The sequence below is a fragment of the Rhinoraja longicauda genome, chromosome 5, assembly GCF_053455715.1.
Source record: "Rhinoraja longicauda isolate Sanriku21f chromosome 5, sRhiLon1.1, whole genome shotgun sequence".
NCBI classification, from domain to species: Eukaryota; Metazoa; Chordata; class Chondrichthyes; order Rajiformes; family Arhynchobatidae; genus Rhinoraja; species Rhinoraja longicauda.
The window spans coordinates 13,393,075-13,417,185 of NC_135957.1; the positions used below are offsets into that span (position 1 = coordinate 13,393,075).

At 42.8% G+C, this 24,111-nt stretch overlaps 1 protein-coding gene across 4 annotated transcripts in view; it reads left to right on the top strand.

The window, feature by feature from the left end:
• fbxo9 (F-box protein 9) overlaps positions 1-24,111 on the top strand; it is a 63,380-nt gene that overhangs the window by 3,002 nt on the left and 36,267 nt on the right. Inside the window, exons 2-4 of one of the 4 annotated variants that reach the window (XM_078398917.1) lie at positions 8,620-8,697; positions 15,312-15,470; positions 17,219-17,276. In XM_078398917.1, coding sequence (XP_078255043.1) covers positions 8,620-8,697; positions 15,312-15,470; positions 17,219-17,276 — 295 coding nt within the window. Of the gene's footprint in view, positions 1-8,616; positions 8,698-15,311; positions 15,471-17,218; positions 17,277-24,111 lie in introns of all 4 variants that reach the window. The other 3 variants (XM_078398918.1, XM_078398915.1, XM_078398916.1) reach the window with 3 other exon arrangements.

Below are 24,111 nucleotides of genomic sequence, written 5' to 3' on the forward strand. Positions count from 1 at the left end.
GAAAAGATTTAATAGGAATCCGAGGGGTGACTTTTTCACACAAAGGGTGGTGGGTGTATGGAACAAGCTGCCAGAGAAGGTAGTTGAGGCTGGGACTATGCCATTGTTTCAGAAACAGGTACATGGATAGGACAGGTTTGGAGGGATAGGGACCAAGCGCAGGCAAGTGGCACTAGTGTAGCTGGGACATCGTTGGCGAGTTGGGCTGGAGGGCCAGTTTCCACACTGTATCACTATGACTCTGGTGTAAGGATAAGCTGTTTAGGGAAGTGAAGGTGAGCAGCAGAAATTAAGTGAAAATGAGGGGGGTTCCATGTCATGGGACGTATGCACCAGTGTGGGTCTGGAAAGATCTTGATCCTTGTGACAAGATCCACCATAAGTTAGGATAGACATGCAAAGCAAACCAACATGTTTTTTTAAAATGCTAAAGGCAGTCAATAATAAATTCAATAGCAAAATTTATAATACATTTGGACAGGTACATGGATAGCAAAGATTTAGAAACATATATGGGTCAAACGTGAGAAAATGTGACCAACTTAGATGGGCATCTTGGTTGGCATGGACAAGTCCGGCAGAAGGAGCAGTTTCCATGACTCCATGAATCCAAGGTCCATGAAATCAATCGCTGTGATTTCAGTGAAACTGCACAAACTTGCAACACTTTATCTGCAATGTGTCTTACTAGCTTGATTGCCAAGCACATCAATTAAATAAAATTGCATTCATGTACCACGGCTGATCAATTAATTTAATATACTGTTTCCCTGTGGAAGTTGGACCTTTCTTGTCTATTTGGACCATTGATACTTCATAGAAATCTAAGTGCAGTGAAACCCATCATTTCGCAGAAGACCTTTGCTCGTTCCGCCTAGGCCCAAGTGATCTCCCAGATGTGAAACACTTTAACTCCTCTTCCCATTCTCACACTGACCTTTCTGTCCTGGGCTTCCTCCACTGTCAGAATGAGGTCAAACGCAAATTGGAGGAACAGCACCTCATATTTCGCTTGCAGCTTACAACCCAGTGGTATGAATATTGATTTCTCCAACTTCAAGTAACCCTTGCTTTCCCTCTCTCTCCGTCCCTCCCCCACCGTAGTTCTCCAACTAGTTTCACTGTCCTCCTGATTAATTTAACTGTTTGAATGCCTCGTGGTCACCTTCCCCATAGCCAGCAACGAGCCATTCTTTGAACATTGTCTGCTTTGATCTGTTGTTTTCACACCTTACCCTTCCATATCTCTAGTTTCCCTTGACTCTCAGTATGAAGAGTCTTGACCCGAAATATCACTCATTCCTTTTCTCCAGGGATGCTGCCTGTCCCGCTGAGTTACTCCAGCATTTTGTCTATTTCCAATAATCCATTATTCTATTATTTTGTTATCCCGATGGTTCAGCATGTAGCTCGGTGTCTGATGTTTGTTGTTTGCAGTGTTCCCTTGGAATTCACTGGAGCATTTTCTACCATGCATTGGGTTCCCTGGTAGGTTTATGATACTGCTGGTTAATGTCTTAAATGTACATTGGGATTGTGCTGAAATTAATATCTAATGTTAATTACATCTGGACATCTTGATTAGCATCTAGTAATCTGGTATCTGCCAAATCTCAAATGTCAAATTAACCAAATTTTACTGTATAGTACATCCATCAGCTCCCTTTATTCACAGAGTACTTTAAACACTGCAATAAACTGGTCAGTCAAAATTTCTTATTATTAAAAACTCTCCCAACGACTTTGAATTTTATTAGGTGCCCAGCTGTGACGACTTAATACCAACTTCTAACACTTTCTATGACAGATGTGAAGCCAACTGGCCTGTTGTTCCCTGCAATCTGTCTCCTACTTTTGTGGTCACATTTGCTCTTTACCGATCTAATGAAATGTTTCCAGAATGGAAGGAATTTGGGGAGATAAAACCATCTCAGTAGCTGCTTTTTTTTCAGATTCCTAGAAGGAAGTCCATCAGGACCTCGAGACTTGTTAGTCTTTATCTCCAATGATTTCTTCAGTCCCACTTCCACCATGATCCTAATTTTTATGATGATCATCCTTTTTCATGAGGTGAACTTTGTATCTCAAGTGATTTCTGTTTAGCCAGAGCATAGTAATTCTGTCAGCCCCAGATATAGCTGGCCACAAAGGCCCGTTACAGCCGTTACCTCCATTCGGTCATCCTGAGAACTGAATATCAATAGAATTTGCAGTCTGACTGTTAAAGTCAGTGTGAAATTTATCGAAGCAATCTATGCACACAGAATATTTGAATATCACAGTAAATTATCAGTTTCCATGCAAATGCTAACCACAAGGGTCAGGCAGTGTGATACAAACAGTGAGTGCTATTTTTGTGGTGGCAACTTCCTTATAATGCTGTTTGGCATAGAGTTCCAACGTTTAGATGGTGAAGAAAAATAGTGCTTTTACACTCCCAGTAACTACAGTGTCTTGTGCCTTATTTAGACACTGATAGTGGTGATATATTTCCAGGTCAGGATGGTGTGCAACTTTAAGGAAGGCTTGTAGGTCATGGTGAGTCCATGCCCGTGAAGTGCTTGCCTTCCTTAGTGGCAAACATGTGGGTTTAGGAGGTGCTGTTGGATTAGCCTAGGCACATTACTTCAGTGCATTTAGTAGATGTGTAGGAAAAAAACTGCAGATGCTGGTTTAAATCGAAGGTAGACACAAAATGCTGAAGTAACTCATCGGGTCAGGCAGCATCTCGGGAGAGAAGGAATGGGTGACGTTTTGGGTCGAGACCCTTCTTTAGACTGATTTAGTAGATGGTTGATACAGTCGTCAGTCATAGCACTGTGGTGCATAACAATAGTTACACAGCTGCCTTGTAACTTCAACCAACTAGGTCTGGTCCTGACTTCGGGTTCTGTTGATATAGAAACACAAGGAACTGTGTTTACAAAAAAAAGACACACAAGTGCTTAAGTAACAGTGGGTCGAGCAGCATCTCCAGAGATGCAGCCTGACCTGCTGCTTTAGTTCAGCACTTTGTGTCTGTTAATGGGGAGTTTGCATGTGAATGTGTGGGTTTCTGTTGCATGCTCCCATTTCTTCCACATCCGAGAGTTGTGCAGGTAGGTTTATTGTCTACCGTAAAACTACACCATGGTGTAGGTTTAGTGCAGGCAGAATTGGAAGAGGTTTGGATAAGTGAGGCATGTGCAAGGAATAGCAAGATTAGAGGAAATAAGGAGAAGGGAATGGGGATTAGTGGAATTGCTTCCCTGAGGTGACATGGAATTGATGAGCATAATGGCCATTTTCTGTGTCGTTATAAACTTAGTGAGATTTAATATGAGTGAACTAATGTATTTTCTCTTTTGAGGAGAGGCAATATAATCTATGAATGTAAAATATATGAATGAATTAGTGTAATTTGGTGTGGAAACAAGCTCTTCCGCCCAACTTGGTCCCACCTGACTGCGTTTGGCCCATATCCCTCTAAACCTATTCTATCAATGTACCTGTCCAAATGTTTCTTAAATATTGCAATTAATTTTAGAAGGGATGTAAGATTAAAGTGATTTGAGGTTCTGTTTGCACACACTTGTAAAGCTGTTGAGAACTGCAGGGTTTTTAATTTTCTCTACCTCTGTTAAGCCTCACTTCAGAGGTTAGCCCTTCACAAGGGTATGAAGGGTGCCAAAGCCCTGGAGAGAAAGCAGAGGCAAATTACTGGAGCAATACCAGGAATAAGGGATTTCAGTTGCGTGGTCAGGGAAGCTAGAATTTCTTTCTTTAGTGTAGAGAAAGGTAAGTGCAGGTTTAATGGGTTTTATTGGCAGTATAAAGTTTGTCAAGCCTTTCAAATGAAGGACTGGTGTGGCAGTGATGGCAGGGTGTGAGAAAGGCACGAGAAGAGTGGGGGAATGAAGGCAAATGGTTTGGGAGGAGGAGGGGGAATGGCTCAATTACAAAGCAGCAATGCCACACTTTTTTGTTACGCTTTACTTCAGAAATAATTATTTTCTCTAGAGACCACACCTACATTCACCACTCGAATAATTAGCATTAAAGTAACATTGAATCAAATTGGTTTGTTTTATAATTGAACCATTCGCCCTCCCTCTCCCAAACCCTTTCACTTCAATCCCCTACCCTTCTCGTGGTTTTCCAGTATCAGGGAGTGTTGTCGACTGGCCCATTCCAGACTGCAGGAGTACGAGCTGAAGGACTTGCTGAAGCTGGGTGCAGCCAAGGCTGTGTGGGGGAGGATCACAGTCTACGTTCCTTCCACAGACAGGACATTGGGAGGCAGGGTCTGGTGGAGACACCCCCAAAACATGGCAAGGGATATCACCCCAGGGAACTACATGAGTGGCAAGGCACTTGGTATAAGGATAGTTTGTGAACACTACTGAAATAACACTAATTGATGTATAGATGCTGAGAATGTAGGAAGAGTTTTGCACTGTTCTTGTTTTTTTAATTCTGAATAGAGTTTATTTCGGGGGGAAAACCTCCCTGAATTCCATGCCATCACTGTCACTCCAGGGCTCCTCGACTCGTTCGTTTGAAAAGCTTGAGAAACTTTATCCTTTATAAGTGGGTCATAGCCAGAAAGAAAGGAAACTTGAAAGATGAGAAGGTTTTTAATGCGCCTAGTTATTGTCATCCGGAATACACCTTCTGAAAAGGCTTGTAGGTTTTTCCAAAGAGTATTGTCTATATTGTTTATAAAATCAATAAGGAAATGTTAGCAAGGAGAAAGAGGAGGGAGGAAATTAAGGTCTGAGGAAGGGTCTCGACCTGAAACATCACCCATTTCTTCTCTCCAGAGATGCTTCCTGACCCACTGAGCTACTCCAGCATTTTGTGTCTCTCTTCGAGGGAATTAGTGGTTTTATGCCCGAACTGTTATGGATGTGTGTTTTTAAATGGTGCTTAAATCAAAAGAAACTGCTTATATGCTTTCCATTTTACAATCAACTGTTTTACTTAACTTCAATGATTTTAAAGCACTTGATCACATTCAGAGGTAGCTAGTCTTTTGATAAATGCCAGCTTTTCTTTACCTGTTGTACTTTTAACGGCACAAAATGGCTGCCCCTTTATTAACTTTACATCTTACTCTCACCCAAATTGCAATTGTAATGATATAGCTCAAACTTTTTTCCAGAACAAATGAGGCAGAATTTGAGTGTCAATAAAGTATTCTCAGTAGAGCTTATTTACCAAAGTTAGTAAAAATGGAATGTTCAAAAAGCTAGCTGCCCTCTTTGTCCTTACCATTGTGCTTTGAATTCTCTCTCATTAATACCCAAATGTGCAATGATTTGCCTCTGGAAATTGCCCCTGGTGGTTGCAATAGAGTTCACCTGTGTGAACGGGTGAGCAATGGTTGCCGTGAACTTGGAAGGCCGATGGGCTTGTTTCCATGCTGTATCTTTCAATCAATCTGTCGTTTTTATGGCAGGAATTTTGTGTTTTCAATGTGATTTTCAAAGAGCCACTGATGTTTATTAAAGTTAAGCGGGCAAGTTTCATACAATACCTCACCCTTTATTTCATATTTTTGAAGTGAGGATCAATCATTAGGGGTTTCAAATTTTTAGAAATGGTGGGGGGATGATTCTTTTAATTCAATACCCTTCCAAAAGAGGCGGAGAATGATTTAATTTACAAATCTGGGAATAGCTTAGTATCGTGTCCATCTTGCTGGTGAAGTCACAACACACACACTATTACCTGACCAGATTTCAAAATTAAAATTCATAAATATAAACAGCGAATTGGAAAGCAATTATACAGGACATCATTTTTATAGATTATCCAAAGTTTAAATGATAGGTCCACCTAAGTTTGTCAAGGAAACATTTTATCTTTTTTTTTTCTCATTTCGAGGAGGGAAGCAAGATCATATTAAAGTTGTGGAATCTACTTTGGCTGGTACTTTGTTTCCTATGTGTAATAATATATAAAGTTATTTAAGAAAATAACTGCAGATGCTGGTACAAATCGATTTATTCACAAAAAGCTGGAGTAACTCAGCAGGTCAGGCAGCATCTCGGGAGAGAAGGAGTGGGTGACGTTTTGGGTCGAGACCCTTCTTCAGACTGATGTCGGGGGTGGGACAAAGGAAGGATATAGGTGGAGACAGGAAGATAGAGGGAGATCTGGGAAGGAGGAGGGGAAGGGAGGGACAGAGGAGCTATCTGAAGTTGGAGAAGTCGACGTTCATACCACCGGGCTGCAAACTGCCCAGGCGAAATATGAGGTGCTGCTCCTCCAATTTCCGGCGGGCCTCACTATGGCACTGGAGGAGGCCCATGACAGAGAGGTCAGACTGGGAATGGGAAGGGGAGTTAAAGTGCTGGGCCACCGGGAGATCAGTTTTGTTAATGCGGACCGAGCGCAGGTGTTCAGCGAAGCGATCGCCGAGCCTGCGCTTGGTTTCGCCGATATAAATAAGTTGACATCTAGAGCAGCGGATGCAATAGATGAGGTTGGAGGAGGTGCAGGTGAACCTCTGTCTCACCTGGAAAGACTGTTTGGGTCCTTTGATGGAGTTGAGGGGGGAGGTAAAGGGACAGGTGTTGCATCTCGTGCGGTTGCAAGGGAAAGTGCCCGGGGTTGGGGTGGTTTGGGTAGGAAGGGACGAGTGGACCAGGGAGTTACGGAGGGAACGGTCTCTGCGGAACGCAGAGAGGGGAGGGGATGGGAAGATATGGCCAGTGGTGGGGTCCCGTTGTAGGTGAAGGAAATGTTGGTGGATGATATGTTGGATCCGCTGGCTGGTGGGGTGGAAGGTGAGAACGAGGGGGATCCCGTCCTTGTTGCGAGTGGGGAGAAGGGGAGCAAGAGCGGAGCTGCGGGATGTAGAAGAGACCCTAGTGAGAGCCTCATCTATGATGGAGGAGGGGAAGCCCCGTTTTCTGAAGAACGAGGACATCTCGGAAGCCCTAGTCTGAAACACCTCATCCCAGGCGCAGATGCGGCGTAGACGGAGGAATTGGGAGTAGGGGATAGACTTTTTGCAGGGGACCGGGTGGGAAGAAGTGTAGTCCAGATAGCTGTGCGAGTCGGTGGGCTTGTAGTAAATGTCCGTCACTAGTCTGTCTCCTGTGATGGAGATGGTGAGGTCCAGAAACAGGAGGGAGATGTCAGAGATAGTCCAGGTATATTTAAGGGCAGGATGGAAATTGGAGGTGAAGTGTATGAAGTTATTTGTTTGGCTGTGCCTCACATCACTAGTTTCAAATCATCTTTGGAAAGGCTGGCAATGCTTGCAAAGTACGGAACATTCAGTTCAGATTAAAAAGTCTAATGGTTTACATGTTGTATCAAGCATGTTTATGTATAATGGAACAGTGTGCATGCAAACTAAGGTATTTCAGATTTAGATTGGTATACTTTCATATACACCAGGGTGCAATGAAATTTCTTGCTCACATGAAACTCACAAAATAAACAGACATACGATACTGAAAAATACAACAATGAGAGTGGTCAAACATTAGAATTGTGCTTGATTTTAGTGCAATCTGAAGGAGTGGAAAACAAATTTGAAGTAGAATAACAGAACAAGTGAGCAACAGATAAATGGAACGAGCTGCCACAGAAAATGGTAGAGACAGGTACAATTACTAAGTATAAAGCACGTTTAGGCATATACATAGGATAGGTTTCGAGGGATATGGGCCAAATGCAGGCAAATGGGGCTAACTCAGGAAGGCACCATGGTCAGCATTGATAATTTGGGCTGAAGGGTCTTTATAATTTGACTATGACAAAAATCTATACCACCACTGTGCACAATGGCTGACATAAACTGAAGTTCTATTTTTTTACTTTTTGTCAACCTATTGAATTTGTCCTACTTCGCCAATAATTTCTGAGGTTACAATTTGTTTCATCTTCTTGCTGATAGTTCAACAGTTACTCAACATGTGAGGGCCAGTTAGTGCAAGTATCATGCCCATACATTCATCTCTCATGAATTAGACAGTTCACTCAGTTGTCATGTCAGTTCGCTATTTGTCAACAAACAACGCATAAGCTAAGGGACTCATTTCAAGAAAGTAACATTTGAAGATTTTACTGAGTCAGTCTTTCCATTTCAATTAAATAGGTCATAAGGAATGGATAGGACAAGTTTAGAGGGACATGGTCCAAACGCAGGCAGGTGGGACATGTTTGTCCGTGTGGGCAAGTTGGGCCGATGGGCTTGTTTCAACGCTGTATGACTATGACACTCTATGAATAATAATGTATTTATTTTTGAGTAAATGATCAGTATATGTCAATGTATTTTTTTATGTTGAGGTATTTACAAGTTAAATTCATTCTTTTTCATGCTAAATATGCATTTATTATCATATGAGAAATCCTTGCTTATTCTGACTCGATGTGGCTTGTACATAATTAATGTGTATAATATTAGTATGTGTTCATGGTGATACTGCATAATACTATTCTTTGGGATATTCTTTGGGGTATTGCTAAATGTCAAGTGTTCAAAAATATTTATTGGCAAATGTATTGTGAACACTATTAGAAAAATAAGATTCCTTTGGTAAATCATAGAATTGAATATGTTTTACTGACTAGTTGATTTGCTACATGTACCTAAAAAAATGTTTCTTCAATCAGCAGGTAGACAGTGAAAAAGATGATTACACTGGTGTCATTGATGTTGATGAAAATGATAGACCTGAAGAAGCAAACCTTCAGGTAGTAACCTTCATCTTATTATTTGTTTACGTTGATGGAAGACGCATATGTAGAGACAAAAGAGGAGCTTGCCAGATGCATGGAGGACAGAGATGTGTGGTGCGTCTGTCACCGTGCCCGTCGGAAACCAGCACCAATGCATCGCTGATGTTTTCAACGATTTTAAATTAAATTAATTTGTTTACAGATTTGTAATTGTAGACTGTTGACTTCTGCCAGAATTATAAAGTGCATGAGTATTTAGCAAATCTATGGAATAACGTTAAATCATTTTTTGAATTTAAGGTTAATTGGAATGGCAAACCCACAGAAAGAGACACACAAAAAACCTGCAGTATTTAATTCACAATTGAACAAATGTAAACACTTCAATTAAGCCCACGTATTTCCTCCTGGGAGAAATAAAGTTCTATCGTATCCCACTCAATATGTTTGGCTACTGGAGCAATTGATAGTCATCATTAATCACATCAAGTGGTCAATTGGCTAAGAAGGGTTGACACCAGAAACTGTAAATGCTGGTTTGCAATTAAAAAAGCAAAGTGGTGGAGTAACTCAGCAGGATCTCTGGAAGACATAGATAGATGACATTTCGGGTCTGAAGAAGGATCCAACATGAAACCCATATCTTTTCGAGATGTTGCCTGACCTGCTGAGTTACCCCAGCACTTTATGTTGCTTTTTTTTCTGCTAACAAGAATGCTGACCAAGAATGGAATTGTCTGCTATTGTCATTGTAATGCCCTCATCTTTTAATGACATTTCACCTTAGATTAACTTAGATCAAGTAAGACTTATTAGGATTGGGATTCATCTTTACTTGGATATAAAGGAACAAATAGTTGTGGCCGCAACTATTTAAAATATGTATTAATAATTTGGATGATGGAATTAGAAGTAACACTAGCAAGTTGCGGATGACACAAAGCTCGGTGGCAGTGTGAACTGCGAAGAGGATGTGAGGAGGTTGCAGGGTGACTTGGACAGGTTGAGTGAGTGGGCAGATGCATGGCAGATGCAGTATAATGTAGATAAATGTGAGGTTATCCATTCTGGCGGCAAAAACAAGGAGGCAGATAATTATCTCAATGGTGTCAGATTAGCACACCAGTCACTGAAAGTAAGAGTGCATGTACAGTAGGCAATGAAGAAAGCTAATGGCATGTTAGCCTTCATAACGAGAGGATTTGAGTATAGGAGCAAAGAGGTCCTTCTACAGTTGTATAGAGCCCTGGTGAGACCACATCTGGAGTATTGTGTGCAGTTTTGGTCTCCTAATTGGACGAAGGATGTCCTTGCTATTGAGGCAGTGCAGCGTAGGTTCACAAGGTTAATCCCTGGGATGGAGGGACTCATATGAGGAAAGATTAGAAAGACTGGGCTTGTTCACTGGAGTTTAGAAGGACGAGAGGGGATCTTATAGAGAATTATAAAAGCACTAGACAATCTGGATGCAGGAAAAATGTTCCCAATGTTGGGGGAGTCCAGAACCAGGGGACACAGTCTAAAAATAATGGGGAGGCCATTTAAAACAGGTGAGAATAAACTTTTTCAACCAGAGAGTTGTGAATTTGTGGAATTCTCTGCCATAGAATTCAGTGGAGGCCAATTCACTGGATGCATTTAAAAGAAAGTTAGATAGAGCTGAGCTCTAGGGGCTAGTGGAATCAAGGGATATGGGGAGAAGGCAAGCACAGGTTACTGACTAGATGATCAGCCATGATCACAATGAATGGTGGTGCTGGCTCAAAGGGCCAAATGGCCTCCTCCTGCACCTATTTTCTATGTTTCTAAAAGAAACTAGCAGTTAAATGGAAAGTGCTTTTTTTTGGGGAATTGCTATAAGAGCAAACGGGCTTCCCATTTAAAATTGCGCTGTTGCATTTGCAGGATGTAGCAATCATTCACAACTGACTGGGTGTATTGCTAGGCTTGGTGCTGAAGTATAAAGAATAGGGTGGTCTTCTGACTAGGAATTAAGAGTAATACCACTGAGCCATAATTGCATCAAATTACTCCAAATTTGTTATTTTAGCTTAAACACGGTGTTAATTGCTTTGACATACCGTAATATTTCAAAAACAAATTATTCTTTGCATATTGACGAGTAGTTAACAAAAGATGCTTGTGTTTCATGTTGCCTCTGACTTCACAATGATCGCACCTAATAAAAATACTGTTTTTCTACTTTGGTTTAGTTTAGGGAACAAAACATGGAAACAGACCCTTTAGCCCACCAAGTCCAAGCCAACCATCTATCACCGTTCACGCTAGTTCCATGTTATTCTGTCTCATCCACTCCCTGCACACTGGGGCAATTTACAGAGGCCAATTAACCTGTAAACCCGCAGTGAAGATGATAAAAGGGACTTGAAGAGGATTTGCAACTCGCATACCCTAAAGGTTCGATGTAAACAAGTAGGGAGTATGAGGGTGGTTAAGGAACTACTGAGAGTATCATTAAGGTACCAACTGAATACTTTGCATTGGTCTTCACTATGGATTCTGCCAGAATTAAAGTGTAAAAGGAGACAGTACCAGTATTGTGTTGGATAAAAATCAAGAGTGGTTTATTATCATATGTCCCAAAAAGAAACAATGAAATTCTTACTTGCAACAGCACAACAGATATGTAGACATAGTACCCTGTAAACACTATAATAAACAACAAAAAATAAGTTCAATATATCTGAGTAAAAACTAACAATAATAAGGCAAAGACAAAAACAATGCCCCCAAACTATGTAGTTTGGAGCTTAGTTGGAATTTGTAGTGTTTAATAGCTTCATGGTTGTTGAGAAGAAGCTGCTCCTGAACATGGACGTTACAGTTTTCAGGCTCCTGTACCTTCTTCCCGATGGCAGGAGTGAAATGAAATCATGGCCAGGATGATGTGGTTCTCTGATGATGCTGGCTGCCATTTTGTGGTGACTACTCCTGTAGATCCCTTCGATGGTGAGGAGGTCAGTACCCGTGATGGACTGGGCAGTGTTCACCACTGTGTGCAATCTTCTTCATTCCTGGGCATTCGAGTTGCGAACCAGGCAAACAGTCAATATGTTCTCTATTACACGCCTGCAAAAGTTCAAGAAATTATTTGTCGATATACCAAATCTCCTCGGCCTTCTAAGGAAGTAGAGGCATTGATGGGTTTTCTTCATGATTGCATCAATGTGCTGGATCCAGGACAAATCTTCAGAGATGCATGTCCAGGAAGTTTTTGACTCTCTCCATCACTGTCCCGCCAATGAAGACAGGTTTGTGGCTCTGCGGCTTTCCTCTTCTAAAGTTTATTGTTCTGGCACCATTCAATCAGATGATTGATCTCCCTCCTATACTCGGTGACTCGGCGTCATCTGTACTTCATCCAACAACAGTAGTGTCGTCGGCGAATTTGAAGGTGGAGTTGGAACTGTGTCCGGCCACGCAATCATGAGTACAGCAGAGGACGCTACTCACTCTATGCAGCCTTGAGGTTCCCCTGTGCTGATAGGTATTGAGGAGGAGGTGTTGCTGCCAATTCGTACTGATTATGTTCTGTTGATGAGGAAGTCGAGGATCCAGTTGCAGAGAGATGCGCAGAGACCCTGTTCCATGAGCTTGGTAACCAGTTTGGAGGGGATATTGGTGTTGAACGCTGAGCTGTAGTGTGTGAACGGCATCCTGACCCATGTGTTCTTATTGTCCAAGTTGTCCAGTGCAAAGTGGAGATCCAGCAAGATTGCATTCTCTTTTGACCAGTTGGTGGCAGTAGACAATTGTAGTGGGTCCAGGTTCTTGTTGAGATTGGCGTTGAGGGGCCAATTGTGGCTGAGAATAGGTGCTCTGATGTCCAAATACTTGCAATCTGAAGGTTTAGCAAAATGCATTGTTGCTACCACATCAATCAATAGTGTAGGTGTTCAGAGTATCAAAGAAATGTCATTGAAAACAAAATCGATGTGGAGGATAAAAAAAACAAAGTAACTCGGCGAGTCAGGCAGCATCCTTGGAGGACATGGACAGGTGACATTTTGGGTCGGGACCTTTCTTCAGACTCCAGTGGGATGGTGTGAGCAAGTCTACTCCCTTTTTCATCTGCTTAATTATGTTTCTTGCTCACATGCTGAGTTTTTTGTCCTCTTAATCAGCGAAAAAAATGAAATTTAATCCTGCTCATCAGCCGGGGGAATTAAAGTTGCTTATGGTAACACACTTTTAAGTTAATTGCACTTATGTTATTGGCAGAATATTCAGAAAGTCAAGGTGTGGAGGAGTCCCCACACCCCTTCATCTTCTCTCCTCTGCAACAATCCATAACATCATCTGCTTGACTCTGCTGTCAACCATCAGCCCCAACTTATCTAATGCGCCTTCATGGAATTTTGGTTTGTTTCCTTGAAGTGTTTTGGAGCATTTTATTGAATTAATGTATATTATAATTGCAAGTTTGTTGGGGTTATTTTTTGTTCTGAACCATGAAAGTACACCAGGGAGCGGAAGTTTTGAGGAAATTACAGTTTTGAGAAATGAAGAAGTAGGCACTTTGCCTTTGCTGTCAAAGCTTTTTGCCCTTTCCTCACTGGAGTTTGTTCTGTCTCACCTGCGCATCCTGACTGCGTGGAGATACAGCGTGGAAACAGGCCCTTTGGCCCACCAAGTCCACGCTGACCTGCATTCTCTGCACACTAACACTATCCTACACACTAGGGACAATTTACAATTTTACTGTAGCCAATTAAACCTACAAACCTGTATGTCTTTGGAGTGGAGGAGGAAACCGGAGAACCCGGAAAAAAACCCCACTCATGGGGAGAATATTACAAACTCCATACAGGACAAAACATCGTACAAGGTGCTGATTCCTCACAGGACCTCGTCCTGCAAGTGGTTCTTTAAAATATGCACATTGTAAGCACTGTATAATGGTGTTTGACAAAGAGTGTAAGCAAGTAATAGCTTTGAACAAAATCCAGACTTACAAACGTGGGCAACATACAGACCGTGTTAGGGGATTCAATGTTATATAGGATGAGTGAGCAGACAATTATCAGGATGTAATTCGCATTATTTAATTGTTTACAGTGAATTATTAAGGGCGGCATGGTGGTGCAGCAGTACAGTTGCTGCCTTACAGCACAAGCGAACCGGGTTCGATCCTGTCTATGGGTGTGTAGGAAAAAAACTGCAGATGCTAGTTTAAATCGAAGGTAGACACAAAATGCTGGAGTAACTCAGCGGGTCAGGGAGCATCTCGGGAGAGAAGGAATGGGTGACGTTTTGGGTAGAGACCCTTCTTCAGACTGATGTCAGGGGAGGGGGCGGGACAAAGATAGGATGTGGTGGGAGACAGGAAGACTAGTGGGAGAACTGGGAAGGGGGAGGGGAAAGAGGGACAGCGGAACTATCTGAAGTTAGAGAAGTCAATGTTCATACTGCTGGGATGTAAAACTGCCCAAGCGAAATATGAGATGCCGTTCCTCCAATATGCGCTGGGCCTCACTATGACAATGGAGGAGGCCCATGACAGAAAGGTCAGATTGGGAATACGAGGGGGAGTTGAAGTGCTGTGCCACCGGGACATCAGGTTGGTTAAGGCAGACTGAGCATAGGTGTTGAGCGGAACGATCGCCGAGCCTGCGCTTGGTCTCGCCGATGTAGAGAAGTTGACATCTGGAACAGCGGATACAATAGATGAGGTTGGAGGCGGTGCAGGTGAACCTCTGCCTCACCTGGAAAGACTGTTTGGGTCCTTGGATGGAGTCGAGGGGGGAGGTAAAGGGACAGGTGTTGCATCTCCTAGGGTTGCTGGGGAAAGTACCTGGGGAGTGGGTGGTTTGGGTGGGAAAGGACGAGTGGACCTGGGAGTTACGGATGGAACGGTCTCTGCGGAAAGGGGTGGAGATGGGAAAATGTGGCCAGTAGTGGGATCCTGTTGGAGGTGGTGGAAATGTTGGAGGATAATTTGTTGTATACGACGGCTGATGGGGTGGAAGGTGAGGGCAAGGGAGACTCTATCCTTGTTACGAATGGGGAGAGGAGGAGCAAGAGCGGAACTGCGGGATATGAAGGAGACCCTAGTGGGAACCTCATCTATAATGGAAGAGGAGAAGCCCCGTTTCCTAAAGAATGAGGACATCTCTGATGCCCCAGTATGTAACACCTCATCCTGGGCGCAGATGCGGCATAGACTGAGGAATTGGGAGTAGGGGGATAGAGTTTTTACAGGAAACAGGGTGGAAGAAGTGTAGTCAAGATAGCTGTGGGAGTCAGTGGGTTTGTAGTGGATGTTGGTCACTAGTCTATCTCCTGTGATGGAGATGGTGAGATCCAGAAACGGTTGGGAGATGTCGGAGATGGTCCAAGTATATTTAAGAGCAGGATGGAAATTAGTGGTGAAATTTATGGTCAGTGAGTTCTGCATGGGTACAAGAGGTAGCACCAATGCAGTCGTAAATGTAGCAGAGGTAGAGTTCGGGGATGGGGCCAGTGTACGCCTGGAACAGGGAATGTTCGCCGTACCCTACAGAGGCAGGCATAGCTGGGGCTAGATAACTAACTCTAAAACTAAATTAAACAGAATTTATTTTAAATCTTGGTGAATTGATTTGAAATATTTGCTCTTTTTTTTTGAGGAGGAACTTAATGTGTTTCGAGCACAATGGATGTCTGAGCTGAATCCAAATGGAAGCCCTAACAGATCGGAAATGGAACATTGCAAAATCTTCGGCCAGGGGCTTTCTTTCAAATCTTCGGGTACCAAAGGGAAACAGGAACTTGCTCGTGAAGAAAAGGTAACATTTGCAATGAATTGAGGAATATATTGTAGCTAATTGCTTTAAGTCTGGAAAGCTTAGTTGTCATCATAAGAACGATAAGCGTTGTGCATAATGATTAATCTATGTACCTTAATCTCTGGAAGAAATGTGCAGAGAGGATATGCACCCCCTGGATCACAATATACTCAGGGGGGAAATAAAGGGGATACAAAAGGGAGCAATTGCAGATGATACTTAAACAGGGACTTTTTGAGAAGGTAGCACAGCAGTGCCTTACAGCACCAGAGACCCGGGTTCGATCCTGACTACGGGTGCTGTCTGTGTGGAGTTTGTACGTTCTCCCCGTAACCTGTGTGGGTTTTCTCCGGGAGCTCTGGTTTCCTTGCACAATCCAAAGACATACTGGCTTGGTATAATTGTAAATTGTCCCTGGTATGTAGAATAGTGTTAGTGTGTGGGGTTTGCTGGTTGGCACGGAGTCAGTGGGCCGAAACCAAACTAAACTAAAAAGGAAGCACGGTAGCGCAGCGGTAGAGTTGCTGCTTTACAGCGAATGCAGCGCCGGAGACTCAGGTTCGATCCTGACTACGGGTGCTGCACTGTAAGGAGTTTCTACGTTCTCCCCGTGACCTGCGTGGGTTTTCTCCGAGATCTTCGGTTTCCTCCCACACTCCAAAGACGTATAGGTATGTAGGTTAATTGGCTGGGTAAATGTAAAAAATTGTCCCTAGTGGGTGTAGGATAGTGTTAATGTACGGGGATCACTGGGCGGCACGGACTTGGAGGGCCGAAAAGGCCTGTTTCCGGCTGTATAGATATGATGATATAATAAAAAGGGATTAATTGAAGGTGATACTTAATTATGGCTGGGCTTTTTAAGAAGGGTATAGTAAAGGTAATTGTAAAATGGAGAAGGCCAGTACCTGAATAAAAGATGCTTATTAATAAAATCAGATTTGCAGAAGCAAAGCAGGTTACAGAGCGATGCGTATTGTTGACTTCGGGAGATGAGCGTGTACAAACTCTTAGTATTCTGACGAAAAGAATCTCCAAACAAGTGATGAGGTCTGAGTGATCAAATAATAGGTGGGTTAGAAAATGTTCCCACCAAACTCTGGAGTTAATGAATAATCAAGAACAGGAGAAGCCGATGGCGTTCACAGCCACAAGAATGATTATTTTTAGTGTTTTTAGGAGGTCAGACCAAAAGGCAGAGAACTTTTACAGAGAACAGCACAGGAACATCGGCCCACAATGTTTGTGTCCAACATGATGCCAAGTTTTAACTGATCTCATGTGCATGTATATGATCCATATCCCTCTATCCTTTGCACTTCCACGTGCCTATCTAAAACCCCACCATTGTATCTTCCTCCACCGCCACCTTTGGCAATGTGTTCCAGACCCAACACTCTTTGTGTAAAGATAATACTTGCCCTGCACATCTCCATTAAATATTATCCCTCTCACCTTAAAAATGATCATTTATTAAATGCTACAGAGCGTGTTTTCTTTCCGCTGTCCCGATTGAGTCAGCTTTCAGTATTACTGTAAAGAGTTATTTGCAATGACTTTTTCACAACATCTGCCGTTTGAGAAATAACAGTTTGGCTGGATGTGGAAATTTGATGGCAATTGTCATTAGGCCTCACATCGCAGACAAATAGAGTAGCTATAATTTGTATTCTGCTGTAACTTCTTACCTTAAAGCCTATACTTTAATGTTTTTTGTACTTGTAAGAGTTTGCCTATTTTTTTTTCAGGCCAAAGAATTGTTCCTGAAAGCTGTGGAGCAAGAACAGAATGGAGCAGTTTATGAAGGTACGTGACTGAGTGTTTTAGGAAGTGGTTCCAGTCTTAAAGTTACCAATGGCGTTCATGTCAGAAAGTTTGCAACTATTTTTAAAAGATATCGTAATCTTTATTGGGACTGTAGAAAAAAGCAACGATTTCAGCATGCTCGTGCAAACAGTGTTTCATTGAGGTTTCAATTGAGCCCAACTAATGAGCTCAACATCTTCAGTTGCAATTTTTTTTCTTCCATATTCGGGCAATTTCCATTCATTTCCTTAAGGAAATGGTCTCATGATACAAGCTTGCCTTGATCTGACATCGAAGCGATGGTCTCACTCCCTGAGTATGAAACATTTAACTTGGAACAGGCCAGGGAGTCAGTTCCAATATTCAGTTAGTTCATGGAAGATTTATAGAGTCTTACAGCATGAATAATTTGTATTCCATTACCTGTTCACCTTGGAAATGTACTCTTGCCTTGAAATTGAATTGATTCATCTTTGTCTAAACTCAGAGAAATAAAGTCTGACACTACCTGTTGCCATAGTTTAACCACTTTTCACTGGTGGTTCTGTACTGCGCCCCTTCCAAAGCTGTTGCTTTCTCCTAAGACTTGGGCCCAGAGCCAAGCTAAATACTCCATAAAAAGTCCGACCAGAACTTAACGTAATTCCAATGCACGTTCCAGCCCTGAAACAAAGGCCAGCTTTCTACTTTCCTAACTGGCTTTTAGTCATTTCTATACTTGGTTCACAAAATCTCTCTGCTTATCCACATTTTCTAGTTTCTTTGGCATTTAGAAAATATTTCTCAACACTGACTTCACATTTTCTAAATTGAACTCCATTTCCTCCAGGTCATATGTTCATAGCATGGAAACGGGTTCCTTCAGCCCAACTTGCCCACGCCGACCAATTTGCCCGATTGACATTAGTCCCAGCTGCCTGCATTTGGCCCATATCCCTCCAAACCTATCCTATCCATGTACCCGTCCAAATGTTTTTTAAACATTGTGATAGTACCTGCCTCAACTATCTTCTCTGGCAGCTCATTTCACACACCCACCGCCCTTTGTGTGAAAAATGTTACCCATTGGGTTGCTATTAAATCTTTCCTACCTCATCTTAAGTTGATGTGCTCTGATTCATGACGCCCCTACTCGGGGTAAAGGACTCCATGTATTTATCCTATCTAATTCTCTCATGATCTTATACATCTCTAAGATCATCCCTCACCCCCTGCACTCCAAGGAATAAAGTCCCAGCCAGCTCAACCTTTCTCTATAGCTCAGGCTCTCGAATCCTGGCAACATCCTCGTAAATCTTCTCTGCACCCTTTCCAGCTTAACATCTTTCCTATAACAGCGTGATCAAAACTGAACGCATTACTCTAAAGTGGCTTCACCAATGTCATGTACAACTGTAACATGACCTCCCAACTTCTATACTCTTTACTCTGACTGATGAAGGCCAATGTGCCAAAAGTGTTCTTGACCACCCAATCTACTCGTGATGCAACTTTCAAGGAACTATGTATCTGCACTCCTAGATCTCTCTGCTCTACAACACTCATCAGAACCCTGCCAATCACTGTGTAGATCCTGCCCTGGTTAGACTTCCCAAAATGCAACACCTCGCAATTCTCTGTATTAAATCCCATCAACCATTCCTCAGCCCATCTTGCCAACCAATCAAGCCAGGGCTCCTGCAATTTCCTATATAGCATCCCACAGTGTCCTCAGATATATCTGATTAACATTAGGACCTTCAGCACCTGTGACTGACTCACCTAATCTATCAAGGTATCTGTCCGTAAACTGCTCTATTAACAATACTGCTTAATATTGACCAAAGTCGAGGAAAAGTTTTCTTAACTATGTGACTCCACTTGAGGAAGGCATTACAACAAGTGAAGCATGAGTCTCCATATGGGATGATAGAATATCCACTCTACCTCCCTCTACTACCATGAGACTAATGGCCAGTGAGCAACTCCCTCCTGGTGCAGACATAAGTTGGGCCAGATGGAAATGCCTCAATCGATTGAGAACTGGTGTTGGCAGAGCCAAGGTGTCTCTAAACAAGTGGGGATATAACTCCAGTGATGTCACGTGCGAATGTGGTATTGAACCACAAACAATGGAACACCCGCTGCAATGCCCTCTACTGGAAAACCAATGCACAGCTGCCGATCTCGCTGCCTACAATGAAGATGTCGAGAAGTGTGTTCAGCTCTGGCTAAACAATATCTAATCTTGTGATGTGGATTCCATAAGAAGAACAATACTGCTGATTAGAAAACGGACAAACATTTGTCTGTTTATATTGTTCATAATTATAGTTGAAAAACTGAGGCTGCTCTACAGATTCTTTGATGTAGCACATCAAAGTAGCACATGTAGTTCATTCCAAAGAGGAAGAAAGATTCTAAGGGGAGGAAGAGGCGACCGTGGCTGACAAGGGAAGTCAAGGACAGTATAAAAATTAAGGAGAAGAAGTATAACATAGCAAAGATGAGCGGGAAGCCAGAGGATTGGGACTCTTTTAAAGAGCAACAGAAGATAACTAAAAAGGCAATACGGGGAGAAAAGATGAGGTACAAAGGTAAGCTAGCCAAGAATATAAAGGAGGATAGTAAAAGCTTCTTTAGGTACGTGAAGAGGAAAAAAATGGTGAAGACAAATGTGGGTCCCTTGAAGACAGAAGCAGGTGAATATATTGTGGGGAACAAGGAAATGGCAGATGAGTTGAACAGGTACTTTGGATCTGTCTTCACTAAGGAAGACACCAACAATCTCCCATATGTACGAGTGGACAGAGGTCCTTGGGTGACAGAGGAACTGAAGGAAATTCACATTAGGCAGGAAATGGTGTTGGATGGACTGATGGGACTGAAGGCGAATAAATCCCCAGGGCCTGATGGTCTGCATCCCAGCGTACTTAAGGAAGTGGCTCTAGAAATCGTGGATGCTTTGGTGATCATTTTCCAATGTTCTATAGATTCAGGATCAGTTCCTGTGGATTGCTAATGTTATCCCACTTTTTAAGAAAGGAGGGAGAGAGAAAACAGGAAATTATAAGACCAGTTAGCCTGACATCGGTGGTGGGGAAGATACTGAAATCAATTATAAAAGAAGAAATTGTGGAGCATTTGGATAGCAGTAACACGATGGTTCCGAGTCAGCATGGATTTACGAAGGGGAAATCATGCTTGACTAATTTTCTGGAAGTTTTTGAGGATGTAACTCGGAAAATGGACAAGGGAGAGCCAGTGGATGTAGTATACCTGGACTTTCAGAAAGCCCTTGATAAGGTCCCACGTAGGAGATTAGTGGGCAAGATTAGAGCACATGGTATTGGGGGTAGGGTGCTGACATGGATAGAAAATTGGTTGGCAGACAGGAAACAAAGAATAGGTGTTGACGGGTCCCTTTCAGAATGGCAGGCAGTGACTTGTGGGGTACCGCAAGGCTCGGTGCTGGGACCGCAGCTATTCACAATATACATTAATGACTTAGATGAAGGGATTAAAAGTAACATTAGCAAATTTGCGGATGACACAAAGCTGGGTGGCAGTGTGAACTGTGAGGAGGATGCGATGAGGATGCAGGTGACTTGGACAGGTTGTGTGAGTGGGCAGATACATGGCAGATGCCGTTTAATGTGGATAAATGTGAGGTTATCCACTTTGATGGTAAGAACAGGAAGGCAGATTATTATCTGAATGGTGTCAAGTTAGGAAATAGGGAAGTGCAAAGAGATCTGGGTGTCCTAGTGCATCAGTCACTTAAAGTTAGCATGCAGGTACAGCAGGCAGTGAAGAAAGCTAGTGGCATGTTGGCCTTTATGATAAGAGGAGTTGAGTATAGGAGCAAAGAGGTCCTTCTGCAGTTGTACAGGGCCCTAGGGAGATCACACCTGGAGTACTGTGTGCAGTTTTGGTCTCCAAATTTGAGGAAGGACATTCTTGCTATTGAGGGCGTGCAGCGTAGGTTCACTAGGTTAATTCCCGGAATGGCGGGACATTCGTATGTTGAAAGACTGGAGCGACTAGGCTTGTATACACTGGAATTTAGAAGGATGAGAGGGGATCTTATTGAAACATATAAGATTATTAAGGGATTTGACAGGAAAGAGGCAGGAAGAGGACAGGTTAGAGGCAGGAAACATGTTTCCAATGTTGGGGGAGTCTAGAACCAGGGGCCACAGTTTAAGAATAAGGGGTAGGCCATTTAGAACGGAGATGAGGAAAAACTTTTTCAGTCAGTGAGTTATAAATCTGTGGAATTCTCTGCCTCAGAAGGCAGTGGAAGCCAATTCTCTGGATGCATTCAAGAGAGTGCTAGATGGAGCTCTTAAGGATAGCGGAGTCAGGGGGTATCAGGACAAGGCAGGAACGTGGGCAGATTGTAAATGATCAGCCATGATCACATTGAATGGCGGTGCTGGCTCGAAGGGCCAAATGGCCTACTCCTGCACCTGTTGTCTATCCTGCAAATTTAGACTTTAGGGAGACAACGCGAAAACAGTCACTTCAACCCACTGAGTCCATGCTGACCATTGATCACCCCATAAATGAGCACTATCCTACACACGGGACAATTTACAATTTGCCAAAGCCAATTAACCACATCTTTGGTGTGTGGGAGGAAACCAGGGCATCCAGAGAAAACCCACTCAGGTCATGGGGAGAACGTACAAACTCCGTACAGGCAGTACCCGTTGTCAGGATTGAATCCGGGTCTTGGCACTGAGGCAGCAACTCTACCGCTGCGCCACTGTGCCGCCCCATGCCGTTTTCTGCAATCCGTAAAAAACACTCCCAAACCTTGCAAGTTAATTGCTTCAAAAACAACAGGATTCAAGCAACTTATCCTTTTAAAATTCTTTCTGGTTCTCTGAGATTAGTTCATATTCTTTGCAAGTGTTCAGTCATTCCATTTCTATTAATAGATTCTGCTTTCTTGCCCACAACAGATGTTAGACCAATAGGCTTTTGGTTTTTCAGTTAATCTCGCTTGCCCTTCTTAAATACTGAAGTGACATTGGCGACTTTCTGTAATTTATTCCAAACCCCCACCTTTAGAAATGTGTGTAAAATAAATAATTAGTAATTAATAGTAGCCATTTCTCAGTTAATGACAGTTGTTGATGTAGGTGAATTGCAAATGTAACTATGGCTTGGGATTTATTAATGATGTATTATTTAAATAGAGGCAATGAAGGTTGACTTTGCGATACATGGACCTGGAGCCAGCACTGGATACCTGATAGTACAGCATAGGAATGGATCCTTTGGCGCACAGGTTTTGAGCCGAACATGATGCCTGGCTGAACCGATCTCATCTGCCTGTACATGATCCATTTCCCTCTATTCCTTACACTTCCACGTGCCTATCCAAAAGCCTCTTAAACAGCACTATCGTATCTCCTCCACCACCACCCCTGGCAGTCCATTCCAGGCCCCCACCACCCTCTGTTTAGAGAAAAACTTGCCCCACACATCTCCATTAAACTTTCCCCTCTCACCTTGTAGCTCTGCTCTCTAGTGTTGGGCATTTCAACCCTGGGGGAAAAAGTTCTGACTGTCTACCCTATCTATGCCTCTCATAATTTTATATACTTCCCAAAAGGCACTCAACCCACCTCCATAGTTTTGTTAGATGATAGCAAAACCGGTATTCTGTAATCCATTATATGTCCACTCTCTTTTGACCAGTTTCTCCATCTCAGTGCCTATATCGAGCAAAATTCGTCTATCTCAATTTTTGAAATTACTTTTTGCAGTCTCTCTTTTCAACTATTTAATAAACATAGCTCCACCTGCCTCCATTTGGCCCATATCCCTCTAAACCTGTCCTATCCATATCCATGTCTAATTGTTTCCTAAACCTTGCGATAGTACCTGCCTCAACTACCTCCTCCGGCAGCTCGTCCATACACCCGCCACCCTTTGTGTGAAAAAGCTACTCCCTCAGCTTCCTATTAAATCTTTTCTCTTTCTCCTTAAACCATATCCTCTGGTTCTCGATTCCCCTAATCTGGACAAGAGACAGTGTGTGTTTACTCGATCTATTCCTCTCATGATTTTATACACCTTTAAGAGCACCCCTCATCCTCCTGAACTCCAAGAAATAGAGTCCCAACCTGCTCAACCTCTCCATATAGCTTGGACCCTCGAGTCCTGGCAACATCATCATAAACATTGAGGATTTTGTCGAGTGTAGTTTTCTTTTCCCAGTCACTGAAGTAGCTGCAATCCAACTCAATAGCTGTGAGCAAGCATCCTTCCAACAGGAATCCTTCAGAGGTACATTGGACCACTAGCTTAATTACTTGGTAATCCAGATGGTGATTAGAAGGTCCCTAAATGATTGTTTCCTTACCCTCTTTCATCCTTGAATGATTGGCCTGGTAATTAACTCGGCAAGATATTTAAATTGGGTCTTTTATCATTTCTGCAACTCAATTTATCATAATTTGCTCGATTGAACAATTATTCTTGGCACAGTGGCATAGCTGGTAGAACCACTGCCTCACAGCGCCAGAGACCCAGGCTCGATCCTCACCTCGGTTGTTGTCTGTGTGGCGTTTGTCACTATAGCCCACCGAGTCCGTGCCGACCAGTGATCCCCGCACATTAATACTATCCTGCACACACGAGGGACAATTTACAATTTTACCAAGCCAATGGCGTCAATTTTACCAAACCAAACCTGTAACGTTTTTGGAGTGTGGGAAGAAACCAAAGCTCCCGGAGAAAACCCACGTAGGTCAAGGGGAGAACATACAAACTCGCATACAGACAGCACCCATGGATTGAACCCGGGTCTCTGGCGCTGAAAGGCAGCCGCTATGCCACC